Genomic DNA, 21,169 nt, shown 5'->3' on the forward strand with positions numbered 1-21,169 from the left:
AGGATGAGAAAATAAGCCTCAGAAATAACAAATTCAACATAGACCGCTGTAATTTTCAAATTTGACAACCAAAATAAACCAAGGCCTAACGATATTAGCGCCATCATCTCTATAGTGCCATCTACTACTCAAAAAAAGAAGGAAACAGGCAAATTAATAAGTAAAAATTTAATTAATTAAAAACTGTTTTTAATGTCAAAGTTTTGCCAGAATTAAATGAAAGGATGAGAAAATAAGCCTCAGAAATAACAAATTCAACATAAACCGCTGTAATTTTCAAATTTGACAACCAAAATAAACCAAGGCCTAACGATATTAGTACCATCATCTCTATAGCGCCATCTAGTGCCATCTACTACTAAAATTCTCGAGTTTGGAAAAAAATAAAACAATTTGAATCTTTTATTTTTACAATTTTTATTTATTAACAAATAAATTTAATCATTTTCATAAACAAGACTCTGTAATTTGCCAACTAACTTTACCCTTTAATGTTGCACGTTGTAATTTCTGTCATAAACATTCAAATCAATTAATTAAAACTTACATAACTTAATAATTTACATATCATAATTAAATAAAATCCATACCTTTTGAAATAAATAAGCCATCAATCTGTGCGTTTGATTGAGCTGTTCTCTTAGTTTTTGTCTTTGAGGTTCGTAAGATTCTGGCAATCTTCGATAAATTCTACGAGAGTTAAAAGGATACTTAAATGTAAATACTAATAAAATAAATACGACTTCTAACTTCTCCGTTTGTTGTCTCATCTCTTTGTGTGTAAATGAAGGGGGACAAGTTCCAACATTGTGCGTAAATTTTGATGGCAATTCAATCTTGACTGCCTCTGTTGAACGAGTTTTGGACACATTTGAAGAATTATTTCTTCTTAATCTAATTTGAGGTAATTTAGGAAGTTCTCTTTGACGTTGCTTTGAATTTTTGATCAAAGATGTACAATTTTTGAGAAAAGCTCTCTGAGATAATGAAGTTAACGTACGTTTAAAAGTAAAAATTAAAACAAATAAGTAGATAAATGAATGAACAAGTATACCTGCAAGCTTATTGTTTCTTCCGATTCATTGTAATTTTTCTTTAAAGAATTAAAGGGAATGAACCAAGCAACTGCTAAATCCTCTCCGTCTTCTTGATCCTCGCAAACTTGATCTTCCATTCCCAAATTAGGTGAAGTTTGAGTCATAAACTCTCGAACAGTCTCCGCAGGTCCTCCAACTCTTAGAGGCTTGAAGTAAGTTCTAGATTCCGTTAAACCTTGATCAACTTGAGGATTAAGGAGATATTCATTCTCTTCAAGTTGAGGTTCTTGTAGAAGTTCAGTTTCATTTGTAGGATGTTGGGCTAAAATTTCATGATCATTTTGCAAACAAACTCCGCAAGGAACAAAACGAATTGACTCTTCGCTGGTTCCATCATCATTGTTTGTTGATAAAGTTGGGAATAGTGGTACAGTTATTTTATTTGGCACTGTTGAAATAATGTTAAAGAGCGATAAACTAAACAAAATAGGCTAAAAAATAGACCTTAAAGAGTGCATAATGGTTACAATAAAGTAAAACTTAATTTACCAGCTTTAACTGATTGGTAGGCAGGCTTCCAACACAAATAACAAGGCACTAATGTTAACTGAGAAGTTCTGATATTCACTTCCGACACGCAAAAGGCAACTGTATTACTAGCGCGAATGCTTGGGGATGTGGCATTTGGTTGGTGGCAAGTAGAACAAGGTACAAAAGTTTGTAGATTATCCATCGTTTGAAAAGGCAAGGTTATTAGTACAGGGCTTCCACCTTGCATTCCTTCATGGAGGCATACTGGAACATCATGAGACGGGTTGCCAGTGTTTTGTATAACCGGAGTCGTTACGCTCTCTGGAGTAAACTGATAGTTATTGTTGTTTAACGAAGCTCTGGACACGGATCTATAAAGATCTTCCATAGAGACATTTTGACGATGATAGTTTGAGTTTTGAATGAATTCCTCACGCGATTCAATTGTTGGTGTGTACAAGTTGTTTTGAGCTTCATCGCTGTGATTACCTTAAAAAAATTGAACGTGACACATTTTAAATTTCGCAACTTTCTTAATATTTGAAAATTAAATTATTCAAAAAATGTAAACAAACAGCCAAGGCTTACTATTATTAGATGAATTTTCGCTTCCTGAGAATTCTACATTTGTAGTTTGAACTCCAACATCTTCACTAAACCGAGACAAACCTTCGGGTTCAACTCGTCTACCTTGCGCCATTAAATACTGGGAATTAATTTACTTATTTAAGAAAAATTATCGAAACATGGAAGACGGGCCTTTGCCCTTTGGTCGTAAGTCGTAACCGTTAATCTAACCACCGCCTCCTATGAGGCGGTGATCTAACCAAAGAGAATATAAAGGCCCGTTCAGACGACACTCTTTTTCTCGCTACGCTCGCTGTGCTGAGCTCATCAGATTTTCTGGCTACACCAGCCTTTAGAAAATTCACTGTTCACACGGACAAAATTTTCTCACTGTTGACCTCGGTGAGGAAATTTTGTCCGTGTGAACAGTGAATTTTCTAAAGGCTGGTGAAACCAGAAAATCTGATGAGCTCAGCACAGCGAGCGTAGCGAGAAAAATAGTGACGTCTGAACCGGCCTTAAGGGAGGACTGGAGGAGTGGAAGCTCCCCCGCTCCACAAGCGTAAATAGTTATGTCTCGCCTAAATTATACTAGCGGTACGAGGGAGTTTCCGGCTCAGTCGCGCCACCTACGATACCGTTTAATGTCTCAAACGGAAATGCCTCGGTACTGCGCATTGAAGATGCGCGGTAGAAAAGCGTGACAAGATTTTCCCCTCTTTCCACTCCTCCCCTATACTCTCTTTGATCTAACCAGGGAGGATTGTTAACGGCGTTCAGAGCCAAGCATTGCTGCATTGGTAATGTATAATTTACGTATAGAGAGAACCCGATTTCTATGCTTGAAGCACTGAAAAGCACTGCTATTGGCGGGAAAGTTTGTTTACATGAATTTACATAAACAAGCGTTGCATAACCCCGTTTTGTCACATAACGCTTCCATTAGTTTATCAACCGGTCTTTATCTTTTATATTATTTTAAATAAATTTATAACTATTCATAAATGAATAACTCATCGGAAAGAATCGTGATACTTGTGGATATGGACTGTTTTTACGTTCAAGTTGAACAAAAACTCGCACCAGAGTTTATGGGAAAGCCCTGCGTTGTCGCTCAATATAATGCGTGGAAAGGCGGAGGGTATGCGTAATTAAGTTATTTTTATGCAAATCAAGAAAAATTAAGTTGATTTTAAAATTAAAATAACTAGCATAATAGCTGTGAATTATGAAGCACGTGCGTGTGGAGTCACTAGAAGCATGCGTGGTGATGAAGCCAAGACCAAATGTCCAGATCTTCATCTATTTAGAGTTCGGGAAGAACGTGGCAAAGCTAATTTGGACAAGTAAGATCGAAATTGAGTTAACATGCTGTCAAAACAACATTAAACTAACAATCGTCTTTCAGATATCGGGATGCTGGAGCCCAAGTCATGAAAGAACTATGCTCATTTAGTGAGATAGTTGAGAGGGCCAGCATTGATGAAGCTTATCTGGATGTTACTGACATTGTGACGCAACGAATGGCCAAAACTGAAGAAATAACCCCGAAAATGTTGGCCAATACATTTGTAATTGGTTTTGAAAGTGCAGAAGAGAAAACTGAAGATCCCAGAGCAGCGGGAGTTAAAAGATGGCTTGAAACATCGTGTGTTTTCAACCACAATGATAAAAGATTAGCCGTTGCTGGAATTTTAGCGGAGGAAATTAGAGAAACTGTCTACAAAAACACTGGATATAGATGCTCAGCTGGAATAGCCCATAATAAGGTGTTAGCAAAATTAATTGCTGGGCTTCATAAACCAAATGGACAAACAATATTGCCTTTTGACTTCATAGCTCATTTATACGAGACAATTCCCATACATAAAGTGTATTTAAGCTTCTTATTAAAAAACTTTAAAACTAATAATAGGGATCATATTAATAGATCTTTTATAAAATAGGCGAAGTTTAGGTGGAAAATTTGGTGCAGAAATTAAAGAGAAATTAGGAATTCAAATGATGAGTGAATTAGCTACATTTAGTGAAAATGAATTGCATAAACATTTTGGAGATAAAAATGGGTCAGTTTAAGTTGTTTAAATAACTTAGGGCAGTTTAAAAATTATACCTTAACTTTTTTGATAGATCTTACCTTTATAATTTGGCTCGTGGAATTGAAAATGATCCAGTAACAGCTCGGCAACTCTCAAAGTCTATTGGTTGTGGCAAAAACTTCCCTGGAAAAACTGCCTTGGGGTCGAGAGAGAATGTATCAAAATGGTTGACATTGTTGACCCAGGAATTGGTGGAAAGATTGAATAAAGATCGCGAAACTGTAAGAATAAGTTCGGTGTAATTAAAAATTAATTATTTATTACAAGTTTTGTGTTCTTTTAGAATCATAGAACAGCCCAACTTCTTACAATTTCAATTAGTAGATTGGGGGACAAAAGATTCAGTTCCATGTCAAAATCAATGCAGCTCTTCAACTATGACACTGAAAGAATTATTTCAGACGCTATGAAAGTATTGGACAAATTTTCGTGTGGTTCAAACGGAGGTACATGGATTCCTCCCTTAACAAACTTATCTTTATCCGCTGGAAAGTTTCAAGACACCCTTCTTGGATCTACAAGCAATATACAATCATACTTTAGCGCGTCTACCGCAGCGTCAAGTTCAAAATCTAATCCTCCTAAACCTAATTTAGAACTTGAAATTAACAATAGTAGTAATAGTGCAGGGACAATTGAAATTGAGGAGAATTTGAAGAAAGATAACTCTTCATTGATAAGTTTTTTTAGCACAAAAGAAAAAGATAATCACGATGATGTTAAATTGGAAACTTCAAGATTTAAGGGTTTTTTCGCTAAGAAATCTGAAGGGAATGTTAATGAAAAAGATTATGGCGACGATGTTAAGTTTGAAACTTCGTCATTAAAAAGTTTTTTCGGAAAGAAATCTGAAGGAAATGTTGAAGAAAAAGATCATGGCGACGAGGTTAAGTTTGAAACTTCACCATTAAAAAGTTTTTTCGGAAAGAAATCTGAAGGGAATGTTAATGAAAAAGATCATGGCGACGATGTTAAGTTTGAAACTTCGTCATTAAAAAGTTTTTTCGGAAAGAAATCTGAAGGGAATGTTGAAGAAAAAGATCATGGCGACGAGGTTAAGTTTGAAACTTCACCATTGAAAGGTTTCTTTGCAAAGAAAAACGATGAAACTGTAAACAAACCTAAACCATCTCCGATAAAGAGTTTTTTCGCCAGGAAAATAGAAGAGTTGAAGAACTCTTCAAAGGGAGATCTAGATCTTTCTAATGATTCTGATGAAGTAACCAAAACTAAGATTGCGCAATTTAACGATGACACTAGTTCTCGTTCTTCAGAGTCTAGTAAGGGATTTTTTGCTAGAAAAATGGAAGAAATGTCTTTCTTAAAAATAAATGAAAGTGAAACTGATAACCCAGTCGCAACAACGTCAACTGCATCAAATGAACTACCAAATTTTGGGGTTGAAAATGACGAATTTTATGCCTGTGATGATTGCGACAAAAGGATTCCGCTGATAGAAGTTGAAGATCATTTAGATTTTCATTTTGCTCAAAAACTGCAAAAAGAAATGAGGTCTGGTAATTCCGCTACTCAAAACGATAAAAGAACAACAATAACACTTACAAAAAACTCCAATAAAAGAAAACCAAATCTTAAATCAAAGAAAAGGGATCCCAAAAAGTCCAAAACTGAAAATAGAACTTTAGATTTTTATCTAAAATGAAAACTTATTATTTATTTCAATTTGTTAAGTCGTTAATTGGTCTTTTTAGAAACGATGAATATATTTTTTGTTTTAAATCATAATATACAAATGCTGATTAAAATTTTTATTTCTAAATAAAAAATTTAATTTGTGCTTTATAAAAAAAATTGGAAGAATTTCAAAAAAATATTTTAAAAGCCAGAACCATTTGATTGCCGTTGAATGTTTGCAACATTCTTTTAAAAGTTTTGTATAGAAAATTAAAAAAAGTTCAGTTATTGAAATATAATATAATATAAAGGTGAAAAATAGTAAAAAAATACATAAAGATAAGTAAGTTAGGCTAAAACAGTGATTACTGTTATATTTGTTTCAGCAAAAGCAATAACACTGCGTTTTTAATTCACATACAGCAAGTCCGCGCTGGCATTTTTCTTTTTATGCCAATTTCGAGGCAATGGTGAGTCGGGTGTTCGCGATAACAGTCTACCGCTCGGAATGTTAGGTCTCTTAATAGACGAAGGCAAATCTCTGGGTACTAGAAACCCTTGAGCGTCTTTAAAAAGCTCTTTTCGATCCCTGACAGACTTGGAAGCTACGGAGTTACGTTCAAAAGTCGCTAATTTAGGTCCGGGTGATGGTTTGACTGAATGGACTTTTTCAATGGCATTATAAAGATGAATCGAAGCCAGAACTTTCCCAGCGTTCATTTCTCGTAATTTGATGATGGAATCTCTCTTTGAGCCCTGAATATCATCCTCCGAGTCTTGACTTTTCGAGAAAGCAAACTGGGCCGCGTCTTGCCATTGAATTCGGTTTAAATTGGCTGGAGTTGAACTTTGGATGGAAGTTTTGTTAGTAGTGGATCTCGTTCGAGGGCCGCTTAACGGTATGGGTGATTCAGTCGGGGCTTTGAACAAAGCGGGAGTAACGTTGATGACGTCATTTTCATTGTTTTCAAGTTTGTCTTTCAATTCCTCGGACGATGGGCTATGATCTTCCAATGTTTCGAGAGTTAAAGGGAAAGATTTTTCAGTGTTTTGATGAATTCCATCTAAAGGGGGGGAGAATCCGAGGGAGCGGTATAATTCATTTCCAATGCTGTCATATTCAGTTGACTTTCCTTCAAAACTTGGTGAAAAGTAGAGCTTTTTCTTGATTACGCGTTCTTCACTCTGCTTTGGTGTTTTTACCGCGTCGTTTTCCTCTGGAAAAACGCCCAAATCTATTTCATCTCCGTCTTTATTAAGCCTTAAATCCAGTGGAACTCCCGAATTTTCCAATGAATTTGAAGAGTCACTTTCAGCACCAGTAACTTCAAAGTTGGTTGAACTTCTGGAACGTCTCGCGACCTTTACCCTCCTAAGAGATCCATTTTTATAAGAAACGGAGGAGTTCGATCGAACTTTAGGCTTTCTCGTGGCGCTTAACCCGGTTTTGATAGAGTTAGGTCTTCCTCGTCTCAACGTGGAGCTCTTTGTAACTTTGGAAGAGCGATAGACGCTTCCCGAACGTCGTATTGAAGAATTGATATTCATTTTTTCCATTTTGTTCGTGATTGGAGTAACGCCAACGTCGAATTTATCAACTTCCAAATTATTTCCAACAGGAATGATTGTTACTGCGCTTTGCGATCTTCGTTTCACGGATGTTCTTAAATTTGTACTTGATTTTCGTTTCAACATAGATTGGGATTGTGATCTTGTGACTGGAGTTAAGCAAGGTCGATCGACGGCTTTCAAATCCGAATTATCCATCACAGCTGGATGAAACGTGATAGCACTCCTTGATCTACGCTTCATGGACGCGGGAGTCCCGACTTCAATGGTCAAACGATGGTTCTTGAAAGACTCCAAGTGTTGCGACTGTGATCTTGTGACTGGGGAATTAACACGAATGATTTGTTCTTGGCTTCGTTTGAAAGACTCGGTGCGGTTTGAAGTGGCTTCCACTACTTTTTCAAGTTTTCTCAATGACTGCAGCGGGTTTTGCGAGGAAACCACGCGAGTATTAACTTTAAGGTTGCTTTTTTCTTTAGGTTTAGACGAGGTAGTAATTGTTGTTAACGCTATTGGTGAGCAACAAGAGCTAAATTATTCGAGTAAATTTTAGATTAGTTTGAGAGTAAATGAAGGAAAGCTAACTTTTCCAGGAATACCTCTTTGGAGTTGTTTCTTTTGACGACTCATGATTGTCTTCACGTTTTTCACCACTATTCTTAGTTTTATTCGCGGAGGATTCCAATTTTTTCTGGTCGGCATCGTGTACGAAAAACTTACCTTTACCTCTTTGCGATTTTCTATCAACGATAATTGTTAGTTTACGTTCAAATTCAAACTGATCAAACATTAGTGTAAAAATCTAACCTAACACTCTTTCTTTTGGAACTGTTACTTAGAGCGGGTGTTTTGTCTTGATTGGTAACCATTTTCTTAATTTTGCATCCCATAAGTTCGGTAAAACCTTAAATTAACAAGGAAGAATAAAAGAAAACCAATTGAGATGGCTAGTTTTTATTTGATAAGTTAAAAAGAGCTATATTTATAATATTACACGCAATTTGATTGACTGGTAAAATAATAAAATTTGACGCTAAGTTTAAAAGAAATTGTCAAATTGATCATCATGCAAATTAATTAATAAAAATATGACGCTAAGTTTCATGCAAATTAATTTTAATGACGCTAAGTTTCATGCAAATTAATTTTAATGACGCTAAGTTTCATGCAAATTAATAAAAATATGACGCTAAGTTTCATGCAATGCAAATTAATTTTAATTAAAAGAATCTTGAGCGGAGAAACATGACCATGAATGTACTAAGCCATTATCGTGAGTGTTACCTGACATACTCTTTCGTCGTTTCTTTCTCGTTAAAACTTCATCCTCCGTACCCAAAGAAGCTAAAAGTTGCAAGGATTCTGGAAGTTTGGAAATTTCGTCCGCGTGTTCAATCATCCATTGAAGTAAGTTACGTTCACCACCTTCTTTCTCTTTTAAAAGTTGAGCGCTGTAAAGTTCCCGCATTAAACTAGGCCTAAATCTTAAAAAATTAAAATTAAATACTAAACTACCTCGCTTTTTCATTTTTAACCAGTCTACAATCTCCCCTAATCAAATTGGGTCCAAATACTATAGACAAACTTTGACTATCCATACAGTTTGCCACACTATTCCAAGCAACACGCGCCAAGAAGTTTAACAAGTACTTTAAGGTGTTTAAATGAGGTTTGGGTAAAAGGGAACAAGCCTGAAGTAAAGGAACACTCGTTTTCGTTTCAATTGCGAGTTTATGGCAACTAAATTAATAGAAACAAGTTAAATACTTCCTTTAATTTCAAACAAATATCAGGGGTGTGCGAGTACTCGTTAAGTTCGAGTACTCGGTTCGAGTACTCGGTTCGAGTATCGAGCCGAGTACGCGACTCGATACTCGATAACAACACATTGAGATACTCGAGACAGATTCGAGTAGCTTTTTAACATCTTAAATGCCTCGACAAATACTCAAATACGAGGCTTATAACTATAGCAGACGATGAGTTCATGATCATTTATTTTGAAAATCAGCCGTTCAATGTTTAATTGATCACTTACAATCTTTTTGAACTAGTTAGATATTAGATAATTGAAAATCTTCGTTATTTTTAAGAAATTTACAAAATTGCTACTCGACAAGTCAATATTTGAGACTCGATAATTACTCGAAGGAACCAAAATTTGACCTATCTAAATACTCGATACTCGAAAGGATTTTTGAGACTCGGCTCGATACTCGATAAGAAATTAGTTTCGATACTCGGACTCGGCTCGAAACCGAAAAAACGGGACTCGCACACCACTGACAAATATACAAATACCTGAGGATAAAATCGTGAAATTCATTTGGTATAACTGGAACAGGCAACTCTCGCAGCCAAGCTTTGATTAATGTAGCTACATCGTCTACAAACACTGTCTCATCAAGAGTTCCCCCAGCTTCAATTCGTTCCTAATGAAATAGGGTTAGGTAATTTACACCAGCCTTAACTTTGACTTATAGAACCAAGATTTAACTTACTCTTAACTTTTTAATACGAGAGTCTTGGCCTCGTTTGCGGAAGAGGCATTTGTGGTCTAAGTGGGGTATAAGAAAATTCGTAGCCTCAAGAAGAAATCTATAAGATTGAGTTTAACGGGTGTGTAAAAGGGTAAAGGTGGCTAGATTCTAGACTTACTTAGGGATTGTATCATTCTCACTCTGTTCATTGTGGATTTGCTGAGAAAGCATAACCCCAAAGACTTTCCCGGGTGGTACTTTGTGATTCTAAAATTATTTTGTAAATTTTCTAATTACGTCAAGAAATTTGAAGAGTTTACCTGTTTATAAACTTGAGCTTTTAGTTTTTTTAATTTCGGAATCGTAACACCTAATTTAATCAGGCTATTAATTATCCAATCTTCTAGGTCTTCGGAAATATTTTCACTCATTGTGTTTATTCTAATTAAGAATTTAATTGTTCAAACATATAAAGATCGGTAAACCCTGCAAGAAACGCCAATGTTTAATTAAAAAATAAAAAAATAAATTTTAAAGGTAACTTCCTAATGTAAGCGTAAAGATTTGAATCAGTTAGAAGCTCACCTTCGTAAAAAAACCGACTGAAAAAGGTTTAAATAACTACTAAATTAAGGTTATAGTTTAAAACATCGTTAATCGGCGTCCACTCCGCTTTCCAACATTCAAAAATAAATTGTAATTTTTATCAACATCGATCTCACTTCTCATTGGCTGAGATATTCGAGTCGTTAGAAAGCCGCTATGGCCCAGCGCCACCTACAATAAAATGCGCGCGAAATTGAAATTTCAGATTCACAGCCGCTTCAAGAATGCCAGTTGTTTGTTATTCCTTAAAATTAATCTTCGTTAAATATTTTATTTGCACTTTTCAAACGCAGTTCTCTGGTACATTTAAACATGTTAATATATTATTTTTTTATACATTTATATAATATTTCATCCCCTTTTGAATCGCACCCCGTGGAACATAATTACCTAAACAACTGTTAAAGTCGTTTAGTAAACAAATAAACAATACACCTATTTACTTTGTAAATTTGTAAATAAATAAATAAATATAAAAATAAAACGAATATACAATAATATCACAGGGGTTTTTAAGTGGTATCTTTCATTTCAAATGGTTAAGAGACAAGATTTGTTATACTTTGGTTTTTTCTCTCGTTTTTTTGGTTGGGGAAGAATGGAACTTAACATATTTTGTACAAAGACGAAGAATATCTTAAATTTACCACAATATCTTATCCTGAAGAATGAGATAAAAAGAAATAACAGGCGAAAATACAGTTCTCAAAAAACAGAGCTGAAAACATTTAGGCCTATCTCCTCGGTCGCGCCATATTGCGATAAATTTAGAGAATGTATAAGTTTTAGTAGAATTAGGGGGAAGATAAAACCGCCCCTAAATTGTTTAAAATTGTCAATAATCTTGGGTTATTTACAGTTCAATGGGGCCAACGTTTCATGGGGTGAAACTCCCCGAATCCTTCGTCGAAAATATCCTCGTCAAATCCTCTGGAATCAACTTCGGGAAACTTCCTCCTTTCACGTTCTTCGAAAGGGGCATTTCCACCTTCCGGTAGTCCGTACAATTCAATGGGGGCCATTCTTATACTCATCAGAGGAACGGGTAGCGTCGCGCGTCTCGTCCTTTTGACGGGAAAATACGCCGCCACATCATTTGAACTCGGATCCCCTCCTAGTAATTGCTCGTTTACTTGACTCCTTTCACCTTCCATAGCTGGAATGGATGGCGATTGGTAAATTTGATCCACACGATCAAATACAATTTCAGGATGATGATTTTGCGAGGGAAAACGCGTTTCTTTCGTACCAGATTCTTCGCTAGATCTCACGGGACCGGCTTGGCATTTTGTTAGGAATGTCAGAATGGTCAGTGATAAGAGAGTCAAGACACGAACCATTCTGGAAAAAAACCCGCCATTTAAATTCAAACCCCTTTCCCTTAAGTATACGCAATTACAAATACACACAGCGATCCGTGTACCAAACCAATAAAAATAACTTAATTGGCAATCAAAAAAACTGAAAACTGACGACAAAGACGTACGATCAAAGCAAACTTGATAAGAAAATAAATAAAACCGCAAAATATAACTAGGCTTAGGTATATTAATTTTGGTGGTCCACACGTAAAAGATAATATATTCTCGCATTAATTGTTCAAACAAAACTTTCGCAGGTGATGGGACGCGAAGTATCGAGGCATTCTGAATAAAGACGAAAAAGTTACTGAGCAAACAATAATTCTATTCCATCCTTATAAGATCCAGTATCTTTTACGCGGTTTCCCGCCAAGACCATCGAGAAATCAAAAGCGATAAAAGTTCCTATTTCTTATACGTAACCAAACTAGATAAGAAGAAACTTTATACTTTCAGACCCAACGTATTAAACTAAAACTATGAAATATGTTTCGTCCTAAACTTATATCCTACCTTTCACTCTATTACATATTCCACGTCGAACATACTCTTTAGGCTTAAGTCGAATCCTAACTCGAATATTCTAGAGACGAATCCCAAGAGGGAAAAACCAAACCGCGACCCTCATGAATAAAGATTTGTAAATATTTAAATTTATTTTTATTTTTATTTTTTTCATCACCGACACAAGCCAAATATAACAGTCGACTTCGCTTCGTAAGTTTGAAGAAATCTAAAGTGATTTCAATATGATAAAAACGTTTAATTTGAATAATTCCCAAGTAAATTCTTTCCGGCAAACGAACGAATACTTCGTAATTAATTCTGGAGTTTCGTTATAGCTTAAGAGATAAACGTTTTAAGTTCTTGGGTTCTATGGGGAATTTTAAATGTCGTTATTTTCTAAGAAAAAGCCAACTTAAGTTTACAATTGCGTCTTTCGCGTTTAATAATTAAATATACGAGTTAAGACTTTCTCTCGTGACAATTAGCGGAGCTCTAAAGTTGGACTAATTACCCGCTAATGGAGTCTAATTAGTCATTAGGGATTTTTATTATTATTATTATTTCAAATTTCTACATCTATATAAGTAAAAGCAAGGAGTGATATCTAGTTTACTGGGGTGAAGTTATAAGTTCGCAACATTTCTAGCTTTATCTCCAGTCCAAACGTAGGTCCGGAGTTAATCCCCGCCTCTAAATTACAACCGGCATCTTGAAAACTCACGTCAGCGCGACGTGAATGACGAAAACTACGAATTTTCAGACTGAGGAGAGGCGAAATAGCCCGGGGCCTCCTTTTACGTCCCCCATTGTATTTTGAAAGGGGTTACTGGGACTATGGCACGCGAGTACTTAGGCATCTTATAGTTTCTCCCTAGTAAACTAGATATCCCTTCTTGGTAAAAGATAAAGTCCAAAAATTAACGTGCAAGCTGAAATTTTGCAGGAAATTTATTCGCTAAGAAAGATTTTCTTTTTCATTTTTTCATTCCGCAGCCATTTTGTAAAATAGCGGCCATAAATGTAAAAATCTTCCATGATGAATAACTTCCATACATTGAGAAACATCTTATGATTTTGGGTTTAAAAGTGCCGCCATTTTTAAGAATGGCGGCCATAATAGTAAACATCCTGATGAGTCCCCTTTAATACTAGTTAAGTAGTTTTCGGAAGTATTTACTCCCTTCATCTTTTATATTTAAAAAAAAAAAAAAAACAAGGATCAATAAAGTCTAGCGGCTGAAATTTTGGTAAGCTCAAGTTTTCGAGAAAAGTTTTACCTCCGTCGGCTCCCGTTTCCTATACAGTATATACTTTCTTATCTCTTTCCATTGACGAGGTTAGTGGAGAAACCACAACAGGTGGCCTATTTTGTACGTGAACTAGAGCAGATTATTTCTGTTACCTTTTAACCCCTAACTCATTTTTTAGAAGCAATCTTACAAATATTATCGGAGAAGTAGCCACTGCCACGCCGAGGAAACAGAATAAAGTAAAAAGAAAGAAACTGACAATTTTATCTTTTACATTTTCCAAATTGTCTATATATTTTCTATTCAAAGGGAGAGTGAAATGGGACAAAATAGTCTTAGCAACTAATTTAATTTATAACGAACACCCAGACCAAACCGTTCAAGATACTGTGCTGAAACTTTACGCGGACATTACTGTTAAAAGTAATAAATAGACGTAAAGAAAGATGTTTTTCAAGTCTTCAGCCATCTTGAAAAATGGCGGTCAGAAATGTGAAAATAACCTTCCTTGGGGAATTTCTTTCATTAATATTTAGCATACTAGTTTGCTTTATCCTATAGATGGGCTTTTCCAATTTCAGGATTGTAAACGCCGCCATTTTTAAAATGGTGGCCGGAAAAGTAAGAAACGCCCGGTCTCTTCGCCGCTAGTACAGGTAGAAAGTACAATGTCTTAATTAAACCATTTGTAACGCGTCCATTGGTTAATGACGCTAAACCTAATTTGATGGATTTCAATTTAACGGGGTAAAATGTATCGTGGATTATACGTTAGCCCATGGATAAGGTTATCCTTTCAATTTGCCTGGCAGAAATCGGATTGGCATTAGAGATCTGTTTTGCTATACGGGCATATTAATTTAATTACCCAAAATTTACCAAGTGGTGGAGTAAAACCAATATTTAAACGAGACGAGAGATAACGAGATCGAATTTAGAATATGAAATGAGAATCAAATTAAACAGAATAGGAAAGTCAATTAATAATTTAGTTCAAAGATACGATTGCAAATCGAATGCCGCAATTTCATAAAATAAACCCTGACATTATATTGGCTTAATTGCAATAAGAACCCATATAAGACTTGAGAACGTGGAAATAAGCCGCCTTCAACGAGTCTCTCTCACCAGTGCGAAGATGACGCGATTAACTTTGAAATAGTGGGCGTGGAAAAACAGCTCAATAGACCCTTCCTATGTAAATAAGGGGGTAAGCAGCCCTCAGGGGGTTGATCCCTCGTCGTCTCTGCAGATTCTCACTCTTACGATCCTCCAAGCGTACAGCGCAGGCGCTGAAACGTTTTACCCCCCCCCTTGTCTTTCCCTCTTAGTTACATCGAAGTAGTCTACCTCAGATCTAACAAAGGTTCTTGCCTTGCAAATGTATTCATGGGACATTTTATTTTTCTTATCGCTTAATCTTTATAGATCTATTTTTGGTTACTGTTAGATTACCATACGCCAAAAAAACATTCCCCGTATAAACAAAACGTTAAAAACCCGCGTCCAGAAGTCCAGGACGCGGAAATACAGTCGCTGGCAGTCCCGTACCCAAGATATCAACCCAATCAAGAACCGTATAAAGTTTGCACCGCCAATATGGTGGTGATGTGATGTGAGACAATGGTGAGGATAACCAAGAGATACGGGTCCCAATCCTATCTTTGAACGTTATCGGATCTTATATTGGTTCTTGACCAAATACGTAAGAAAACGACGAATAAATATGCAAGGAATGCCAAGGGGCGGGGGGGACAAAGGAATAAAAGAAATAAAAGGACAGAGCCGATATCTATCAAGGAGGTCAAAAGGAAATTGTTTCCATACGATCCCCGTAAAATATCCGTTCTTCTGTAGCGGATGCAGATTCTGCAGAATGTCTTGTCATCAACGTTGGACTGCCAAGAGAGATATTAATTGACTCCTCGGATACGCTAGGATATCAACGTGACACCGAGAATGCCTGAATAATTAATCGCGAAGGGATAAAAAAAACCGACCCCAGCAAGATAATGGGATCAAGGAAAAGGTCTCGGAGAATTGACAAAAATTACATAGCAACGAATGTTAATATACTGACTGCATAATAATAGGTGAATTTTTCACAATTTTTCTGTGGGTAGCATCGGTAATCTATTAAATTTTAACATGAATATTGAAACGATATCTTTATAGAATTAAGGCGACAAGAATAATATAGCAGGGAAAAAATTATTCTTACACGAATTCTTCGGAAAAAGTCATTTGTGTGTAGAGTGTTTCAAAGTCCTCCATGAATATTTATATTTGTGTTTTCTTCATAAAAATAAATAGCTTTAAACAAGGACTAATATAAAACCCGAGAGCGTGATGGTCCCTTGTTTCTCCCACCACCCCCACCGATTCAAAATCACGCAGCAATCAATGTCATATTGAAAAGCGTGATATAACAAAACCAGTACAAAACGAATGAGCTCATACGTTCTCTAACTGTAAATGGGTTCTTGTTTTAACATAAGCTAAACCTCATATCTAACATTGGTTCTTGGTTTATTATAAGAGGGACATTTACAATGACCCAAGTCGCGAAATTCGCGTTAAAAATTAATAAATTCTTTATAGGACATAAAGTTATTATTTAACCGTATATTCCTGAGTTAATAAAAATAAAATGTCACACACACCGGGGGGGAGGGGTCCTGCCTAACTTCCCCAGGCAGCTTCCGAATAAGAGTGGTTTTTATTGGGTATTATATAAGGTAATATGGTTATACCTAACATAAAAGTTCCACTATGGGGATAAAGTTTTATTTTTACGAACATACACTGTTGCTTTTTTAGGGTTATGATCTTAATAAAACATAACAGTCAATTTCTTAGTAGTGACATCCTACCATCCAAGTTTGTGTTATTAATTAATTTCAACTCTTCCTATTTCTATACTCTATGGACCCCGATTTTGAAGAACCCGAAGCGGTGGCCCCCAAACTTGATCAATTTCCTCCGAATTTTCATTATGGTTTTTAATTATTAATTAGTATTTGAGTTAGATGATTGAATTTTTGAGGGTAGAATTAAATTATGAACAAAGATGAAATCAAAATTGCAGTATAAAAATACTGCAATATCAAGAAGTGATATCTAGTTTACTAGGGAGAAGGTATAAGATGCCTAAGTATTCGCGCGCCATAGTCCCAGTCCCCCTTTCAAAATACAAGGGGGGACGTAAAAGGAGACCGGACTATTTCGCCTCTCCTCAGTCGGAAAATACGTAATTTTCGTCATTCGCGACGTGACGTGAGTTTTCAAGAACCAATGAGATGCTGGTTGTAAATTAGAGGCGGGAATTAAATCCGGACCTACATTTGGACTGGAGATAAAGCTGGAAATGTGGCGAATTTATACCTTCTCCCTAATAAACTAGATATCACTTCTTGGCAATATTTAATGGGAATCATCGTGTTCTTGCAATGAAAAATATTAAGACATCAAATATGTAGGTAGGCTTAGTTGGCCTACATTCGCGAAAACGTAACTAAGCTCTAACTTATCATCTTTATATCTAGCTAATTAATAATAAAAGTAATTATTTCTAATAGGGACTTGGCAGTACTACGTCATGCAACGTCAGGCTACCTTCCATTAGTGCTAAAAAACATACCAGGAGGAGGGGCTTATATAGCTTTCATTCTGTTAAAAAACATACCATAATGGCGCTGGGGGCGGAGTTAAGCCTGAATTGCCAAGTCCCTATAATATCTTAAAACTGAAATTAAATTCTAGCCGAATAATCTACCCCAGGAAATCTTAAACCTACTTTGAAAGTTAGTTTAAACTTATTTATCGCCTTATTTAGTAAATTGAATTAAATTTAATAAGAATTAATGGCTGAGATTAACACCACCGATTAATCGTCACTAATTAAGAAGTCAGGCCTAAATTGGATTAGAGGCAAAGCTATAAGACGATGGTGGTGCTATTGCTTATCCGAAATTAAAAAGTAATCATATTTAATTTTAATTAAAACTTTTTCAAAAGTTAAAAAGTTTATTGCGGATATTCTTGATATCAGTAACGCATGTGGGACTTTTGGTAGTTTTGGTAGAAGTTTGATTGGTGTTCTTCTCAAGGGTTTGGGATGCAGGCGACCCCCAAGTCATTAAGCCTATTAAAAACGTCCTATACTAACATTTTAGCTTTATGGATAACCCCTAATTAAGCATGGTTTTATTGAAATTAAAAGTCGTAAAAAAATTATTTTTTTAAAAAAACGATATCATGTAGATTAAGGGTGGGCCCAAGGAATATTTAGTGTTTCCCTTGCCGGTTCTCACACCCTTAAAACACCCGGGTAACGCCAGGTAACGTAGCTATATTTAACAATAAGAGAACATCAATTAAAAGTTCCAAAATTGGTTTCGCAACTCCTACTACGAATTGGTGTCTGTCAGACTGTACTTAAGGTTATAGTACTATTTAACTATTTTATTTAAAGTTCTAAATTCCTTATTAAAGAAAAAACCCTTCAAGAAAATACAGAGTATATGCATTAAAATATAAATATTAAGGTTTCTACTCCTTCTAAAGAAAAGAATAATATAATATTAATTTAAAAGAAAAGAAAAGCTCGAGACAAGTATACGAATTTAAAGCAGGAAAGTACCTTTAAAATTTATAGAATATAAAATAATAATAACGACGTCATATAAGAAAATATTATTTGAAACTACAAAAATAGATGTTGTATAAAAGGTGTTGGTGGTGCATTAACAGTACGTAAGAAGATACGTTAAGTTTAAAGTAATTTAAAACGAACCTACAAATTCTGTTCAGTTTATAACAGTCAATGAAGAATGAAGGGGGGGGATTTAGGCCAAAAAACTCCCCCATTATACCTTTGTAAGTATTAACTCTAATAACATAAACAAAAATGGAATTTCCCCGTCATCTTCAAATTCAGTGACCAGGGTTTACACACACTTTTCAGTTTACAATTCCGTGAAACTCATTTTCTCAAAATGTCGTGTTTAAAAATGGAAGCAAGATCCATTTACTTTTAAATATATTACGTATTAAATTAAAACTACCGAACTAATACAAAATTCTCTTAGATAATTTTTAAATTCCGTGACTTTATTCCAGGTTTTCTCGGATTTCCACGTACCGTAACAACCCTGATATTTGACCTATTACAGATGGGCTTTTGACACTATAGAGTTTCTCGCGCCAAAAACAGAATCCTCCTTTCCTTTCTAGGAAAGTAAAAAAGATATAACGAAGCTCATACGAAGAAACGAAAACGACGACTTCTGTGTAGCAGCTTATACTGTAGCTTTCGATTTGAATAAAATGCTTGGCGCGCGCTGAAACGCGAGAGAGAGAAAAGGCGGGAAAAGGAAAGCGCGCGTGAATAATTAATTGCAATAGAAGACCAAAAGGGGATATACGCTTTTCACACGCTGTAACCGAGAAAATCTACCGAGTTTAAAAAGTCAACTGAGGAATATCATTTATTTCAGTGTTGATTGCGAATTTTAGTATAATTTACTCGAAAGGACCTTTTCGGACGAAAGTCAAAGTTATAAAGCGCCTGCCTAACTTTGTTGTGCACGAGAAGTAGAAATTTTCTCTTATTGCGCTCTGGGTTATTTATTTAGGTCTAATTCATGGAAAGCATCCAATAGACTTATTTATATATTACCAAAAACCCATATGAGACTAAAGAACGTGTCATCATTGTTTAAGGGTTTCCATGAGCTAATAATTTTAGTATTGGGGTCGTTATAAGCTTGCTAATACACAGTTTTCGACCCAGTGTTGCCTGGCCGTTGCGGAGAAAGTGACTTGCAATTCAGTTTGAATTGAATTGAACTTGGTTGGCTCACACAACACAGTGTACTGAAGTTAAAGCTCATGGAGTGAGAGAGAGGGGGAAGGAAACAGGGGATAGTCAGAGATCACGGTGCTGGTGCAGTGCAATTCTACCTTTCAACGTTCTCAGGTAATATATGGGTTCTTATATTATAAACAATGAAACACGCTGATGGAGGCAGCCGCAGCACCGGCAATTAGATGTAATAATAGAATTGCCAAGTTGTAACTCTAGATGGAGCCTGACAGAAACCCGCACTCCCTATCCTCGCTGCGTGTTACCTTTGTTACATGTATTATAAACCATCGACATAAAAAAACAAAACCAAGAACGGAGGCTTCCACTCCTCGTAAATGTAAATATTCATTCTCTATTATGCAAGAGTCAAGAAGTTGGTGAAAGAAGAATAAGGTATCCGAAAGAAAAAGGTGGGAAATATCTGGATTTCTTACAAAAGCATAATCGAAATGAAATTTATAAAACAAAAATAAAAATAATCTTTCTAGATATTTAGCTTGGTTTCTATTGGGTCTGGTTAAATCTAGGGTAGCCTACCAGTGCCACCACCTCTGGAGGTTGAGTTGTTAGACAGTTTGATTCGTGCCTTATCTACTTGGCATAATTTTGATATCAGGCAAAACAAGTTTTTAAAAGCGTAGGAAGCGTAACGACGGAGATGCGTCTTTCAAATTTTCAGCGCTAGCTTTTCTAAAGTTTCCAAGTCTAATTAGAGGAGCCGGTAGAGGCAATTTTATACAAATTTTAAGGTTGTGTTTACGTTTTAGGAATTAAATTCAATATCGTCTGGGGGGTTTCAAGTTTAACCGAAAAACGTCTACGCCTAGAAGTTCCGCGCTTTAATTTCGTTGTTCGCAAGGACTCTTGTTATATGTTCATAAGATATGTTGCATCATAAGTTTGTCGCTGGTTACAAACTGGAGCTTGTCATGAAGTGACGTAGGTCATGGATTCGAGGTAAAACGACGCCTGGTACATGAGGCACTTTCAAAGGCTTAGTATAGACTAAACAGAAAGATGAACTGCAATCAAAGGCTTAGTACAGACTAAATAGCAAGATGAACTGTAAAAACTGAGTGTAGTCAATTCTCGCTTGTCGTTCTGGAACTAGCTCTCAGTAAATCTCTTACATTACAAAGTATAGGAAGTGATATACTTATGGAACATATGTTATAAACTTATGCTCGTATGTATCTGTTTGTAGGTGTTGAGACAAATTATAGAAGATCTAATGTTTTGTTTATGTTTTATCGGTTAGTTTCTTAAACTCTCTATAATAAGGCCTACGGAAATTAGTATAATACAGGTAATCAAAAGTAAAACATTTTCTAATATATTCCAGTGGTAGATTTTAAAATGAGATTATATATTGAATAATGCAAATGTTAAGACTAATTTGAAATATGATATCCGCTATATCGCAAAATTACTTTTCCGATTTTGAACTATAGCAATTTATAAATGAAAAGGTTTGCAGCAGCCGCTTTCCCGGTTAAAATTCTCACGATAGTTTGTCTCGTATAGACGCCTATAACCCTTTTCCCCCTTAAAGTTCTCGATATCACGTATTAAGAGGATTTTCCAAGATATGGAAATTATTCATCTATTCAGTTTGTAATAGATGATTGAGTTTTACATTTTAAACGTTTGATTGGATT

The 21,169-nt window shown here is 35.7% G+C and overlaps 4 protein-coding genes across 10 annotated transcripts in view; 1 reads left to right on the forward strand and 3 right to left on the reverse strand.

Moving 5' to 3' along the window:
• Positions 1 to 398: 398 nt before the first annotated feature.
• LOC149623816 (uncharacterized) lies at positions 399 to 2,340 on the reverse strand. The gene is made up of 6 exons (XM_089853062.1): positions 2,157 to 2,340; positions 1,587 to 2,057; positions 1,055 to 1,485; positions 751 to 977; positions 591 to 690; positions 399 to 510 (listed from the first exon to the last, which is right to left on the reverse strand). The coding sequence occupies exons 1-6, from the start codon at positions 2,266 to 2,268 to the stop codon at positions 448 to 450; spliced, it is 1,404 nt and encodes a 467-aa protein (XP_089709188.1). The 5' UTR covers positions 2,269 to 2,340; the 3' UTR covers positions 399 to 447.
• A 332-nt stretch (positions 2,341 to 2,672) lies between these two features.
• Positions 2,673 to 6,046, forward strand: PolH (DNA polymerase eta). Its single transcript, XM_089853073.1, has 6 exons — positions 2,673 to 3,276; positions 3,347 to 3,481; positions 3,544 to 4,008; positions 4,082 to 4,201; positions 4,266 to 4,455; positions 4,518 to 6,046. The coding sequence occupies exons 1-6, from the start codon at positions 3,140 to 3,142 to the stop codon at positions 5,895 to 5,897; spliced, it is 2,427 nt and encodes an 808-aa protein (XP_089709199.1). The 5' UTR covers positions 2,673 to 3,139; the 3' UTR covers positions 5,898 to 6,046.
• Positions 5,989 to 21,169, reverse strand: part of LOC149623818 (uncharacterized) — a 34,735-nt gene continuing 19,554 nt past the window's right edge. For 3 of the 6 annotated variants that reach the window (XM_089853072.1, XM_089853067.1, XM_089853068.1), the window contains exons 2-10: positions 10,239 to 10,359; positions 10,097 to 10,185; positions 9,940 to 10,036; positions 9,740 to 9,870; positions 8,954 to 9,178; positions 8,723 to 8,889; positions 8,246 to 8,342; positions 8,038 to 8,178; positions 5,989 to 7,967 (exon numbers count right to left, since the gene is read on the reverse strand). In XM_089853072.1, the coding sequence (XP_089709198.1) occupies positions 6,278 to 7,967; positions 8,038 to 8,178; positions 8,246 to 8,342; positions 8,723 to 8,889; positions 8,954 to 9,178; positions 9,740 to 9,870; positions 9,940 to 10,036; positions 10,097 to 10,185; positions 10,239 to 10,349 (2,748 nt within the window). In that variant the 5' untranslated portion in view covers positions 10,350 to 10,359 and the 3' untranslated portion in view covers positions 5,989 to 6,277. Of the gene's footprint in view, positions 7,968 to 8,037; positions 8,179 to 8,245; positions 8,343 to 8,722; positions 8,890 to 8,953; positions 9,179 to 9,739; positions 9,871 to 9,939; positions 10,037 to 10,096; positions 10,186 to 10,238; positions 10,405 to 10,503; positions 10,641 to 21,169 lie in introns of those variants that run through there. The other 3 variants (XM_089853071.1, XM_089853069.1, XM_089853070.1) reach the window with 3 other exon arrangements.
• LOC149623819 (uncharacterized) lies at positions 10,829 to 12,149 on the reverse strand. 2 transcript variants are annotated; one of them, XM_089853079.1, is made up of 2 exons: positions 11,774 to 12,149; positions 10,829 to 11,680 (listed from the first exon to the last, which is right to left on the reverse strand). In XM_089853079.1, the coding sequence occupies exons 1-2, from the start codon at positions 12,114 to 12,116 to the stop codon at positions 11,385 to 11,387; spliced, it is 639 nt and encodes a 212-aa protein (XP_089709205.1). In that variant the 5' UTR covers positions 12,117 to 12,149; the 3' UTR covers positions 10,829 to 11,384. The 2 variants fall into 2 exon arrangements, with proteins under 2 accessions (XP_089709205.1, XP_089709206.1); XM_089853080.1 differs by having other exon boundaries at positions 10,829 to 11,865.

The sequence above is a fragment of the Phalangium opilio genome, unplaced genomic scaffold (assembly GCF_054372755.1).
Source record: "Phalangium opilio isolate 3A_F unplaced genomic scaffold, DU_Popi_V2 ptg000113l_1, whole genome shotgun sequence".
NCBI lineage: Eukaryota > Metazoa > Arthropoda > Arachnida > Opiliones > Phalangiidae > Phalangium > Phalangium opilio.

Coding starts and splice junctions, on each gene's coding strand:
- LOC149623816 (XM_089853062.1), bottom strand. CDS start 2,268: ATGGCGCAAGGTAGACGAGTTGAACCCGAAGGTTTGTCTCGGTTTAGT. Junction 2,058..2,156: donor CGAAAATTCATCTAATAATA/GTAAGCCTTGGC, acceptor AATTTTTTTAAG/GTAATCACAGCGATGAAGCT. Junction 511..590: donor TGGCTTATTTATTTCAAAAG/GTATGGATTTTA, acceptor TGTTTATGACAG/AAATTACAACGTGCAACATT.
- LOC149623819 (XM_089853079.1), bottom strand. CDS start 12,116: ATGCGAGAATATATTATCTTTTACGTGTGGACCACCAAAATTAATATA. Junction 11,681..11,773: donor GAGATCTAGCGAAGAATCTG/GTACGAAAGAAA, acceptor CATCCATTCCAG/CTATGGAAGGTGAAAGGAGT.
- PolH (XM_089853073.1), top strand. CDS start 3,140: ATGAATAACTCATCGGAAAGAATCGTGATACTTGTGGATATGGACTGT. Junction 3,482..3,543: donor GGCAAAGCTAATTTGGACAA/GTAAGATCGAAA, acceptor ATCGTCTTTCAG/ATATCGGGATGCTGGAGCCC. Junction 4,202..4,265: donor CATTTTGGAGATAAAAATGG/GTCAGTTTAAGT, acceptor CTTTTTTGATAG/ATCTTACCTTTATAATTTGG.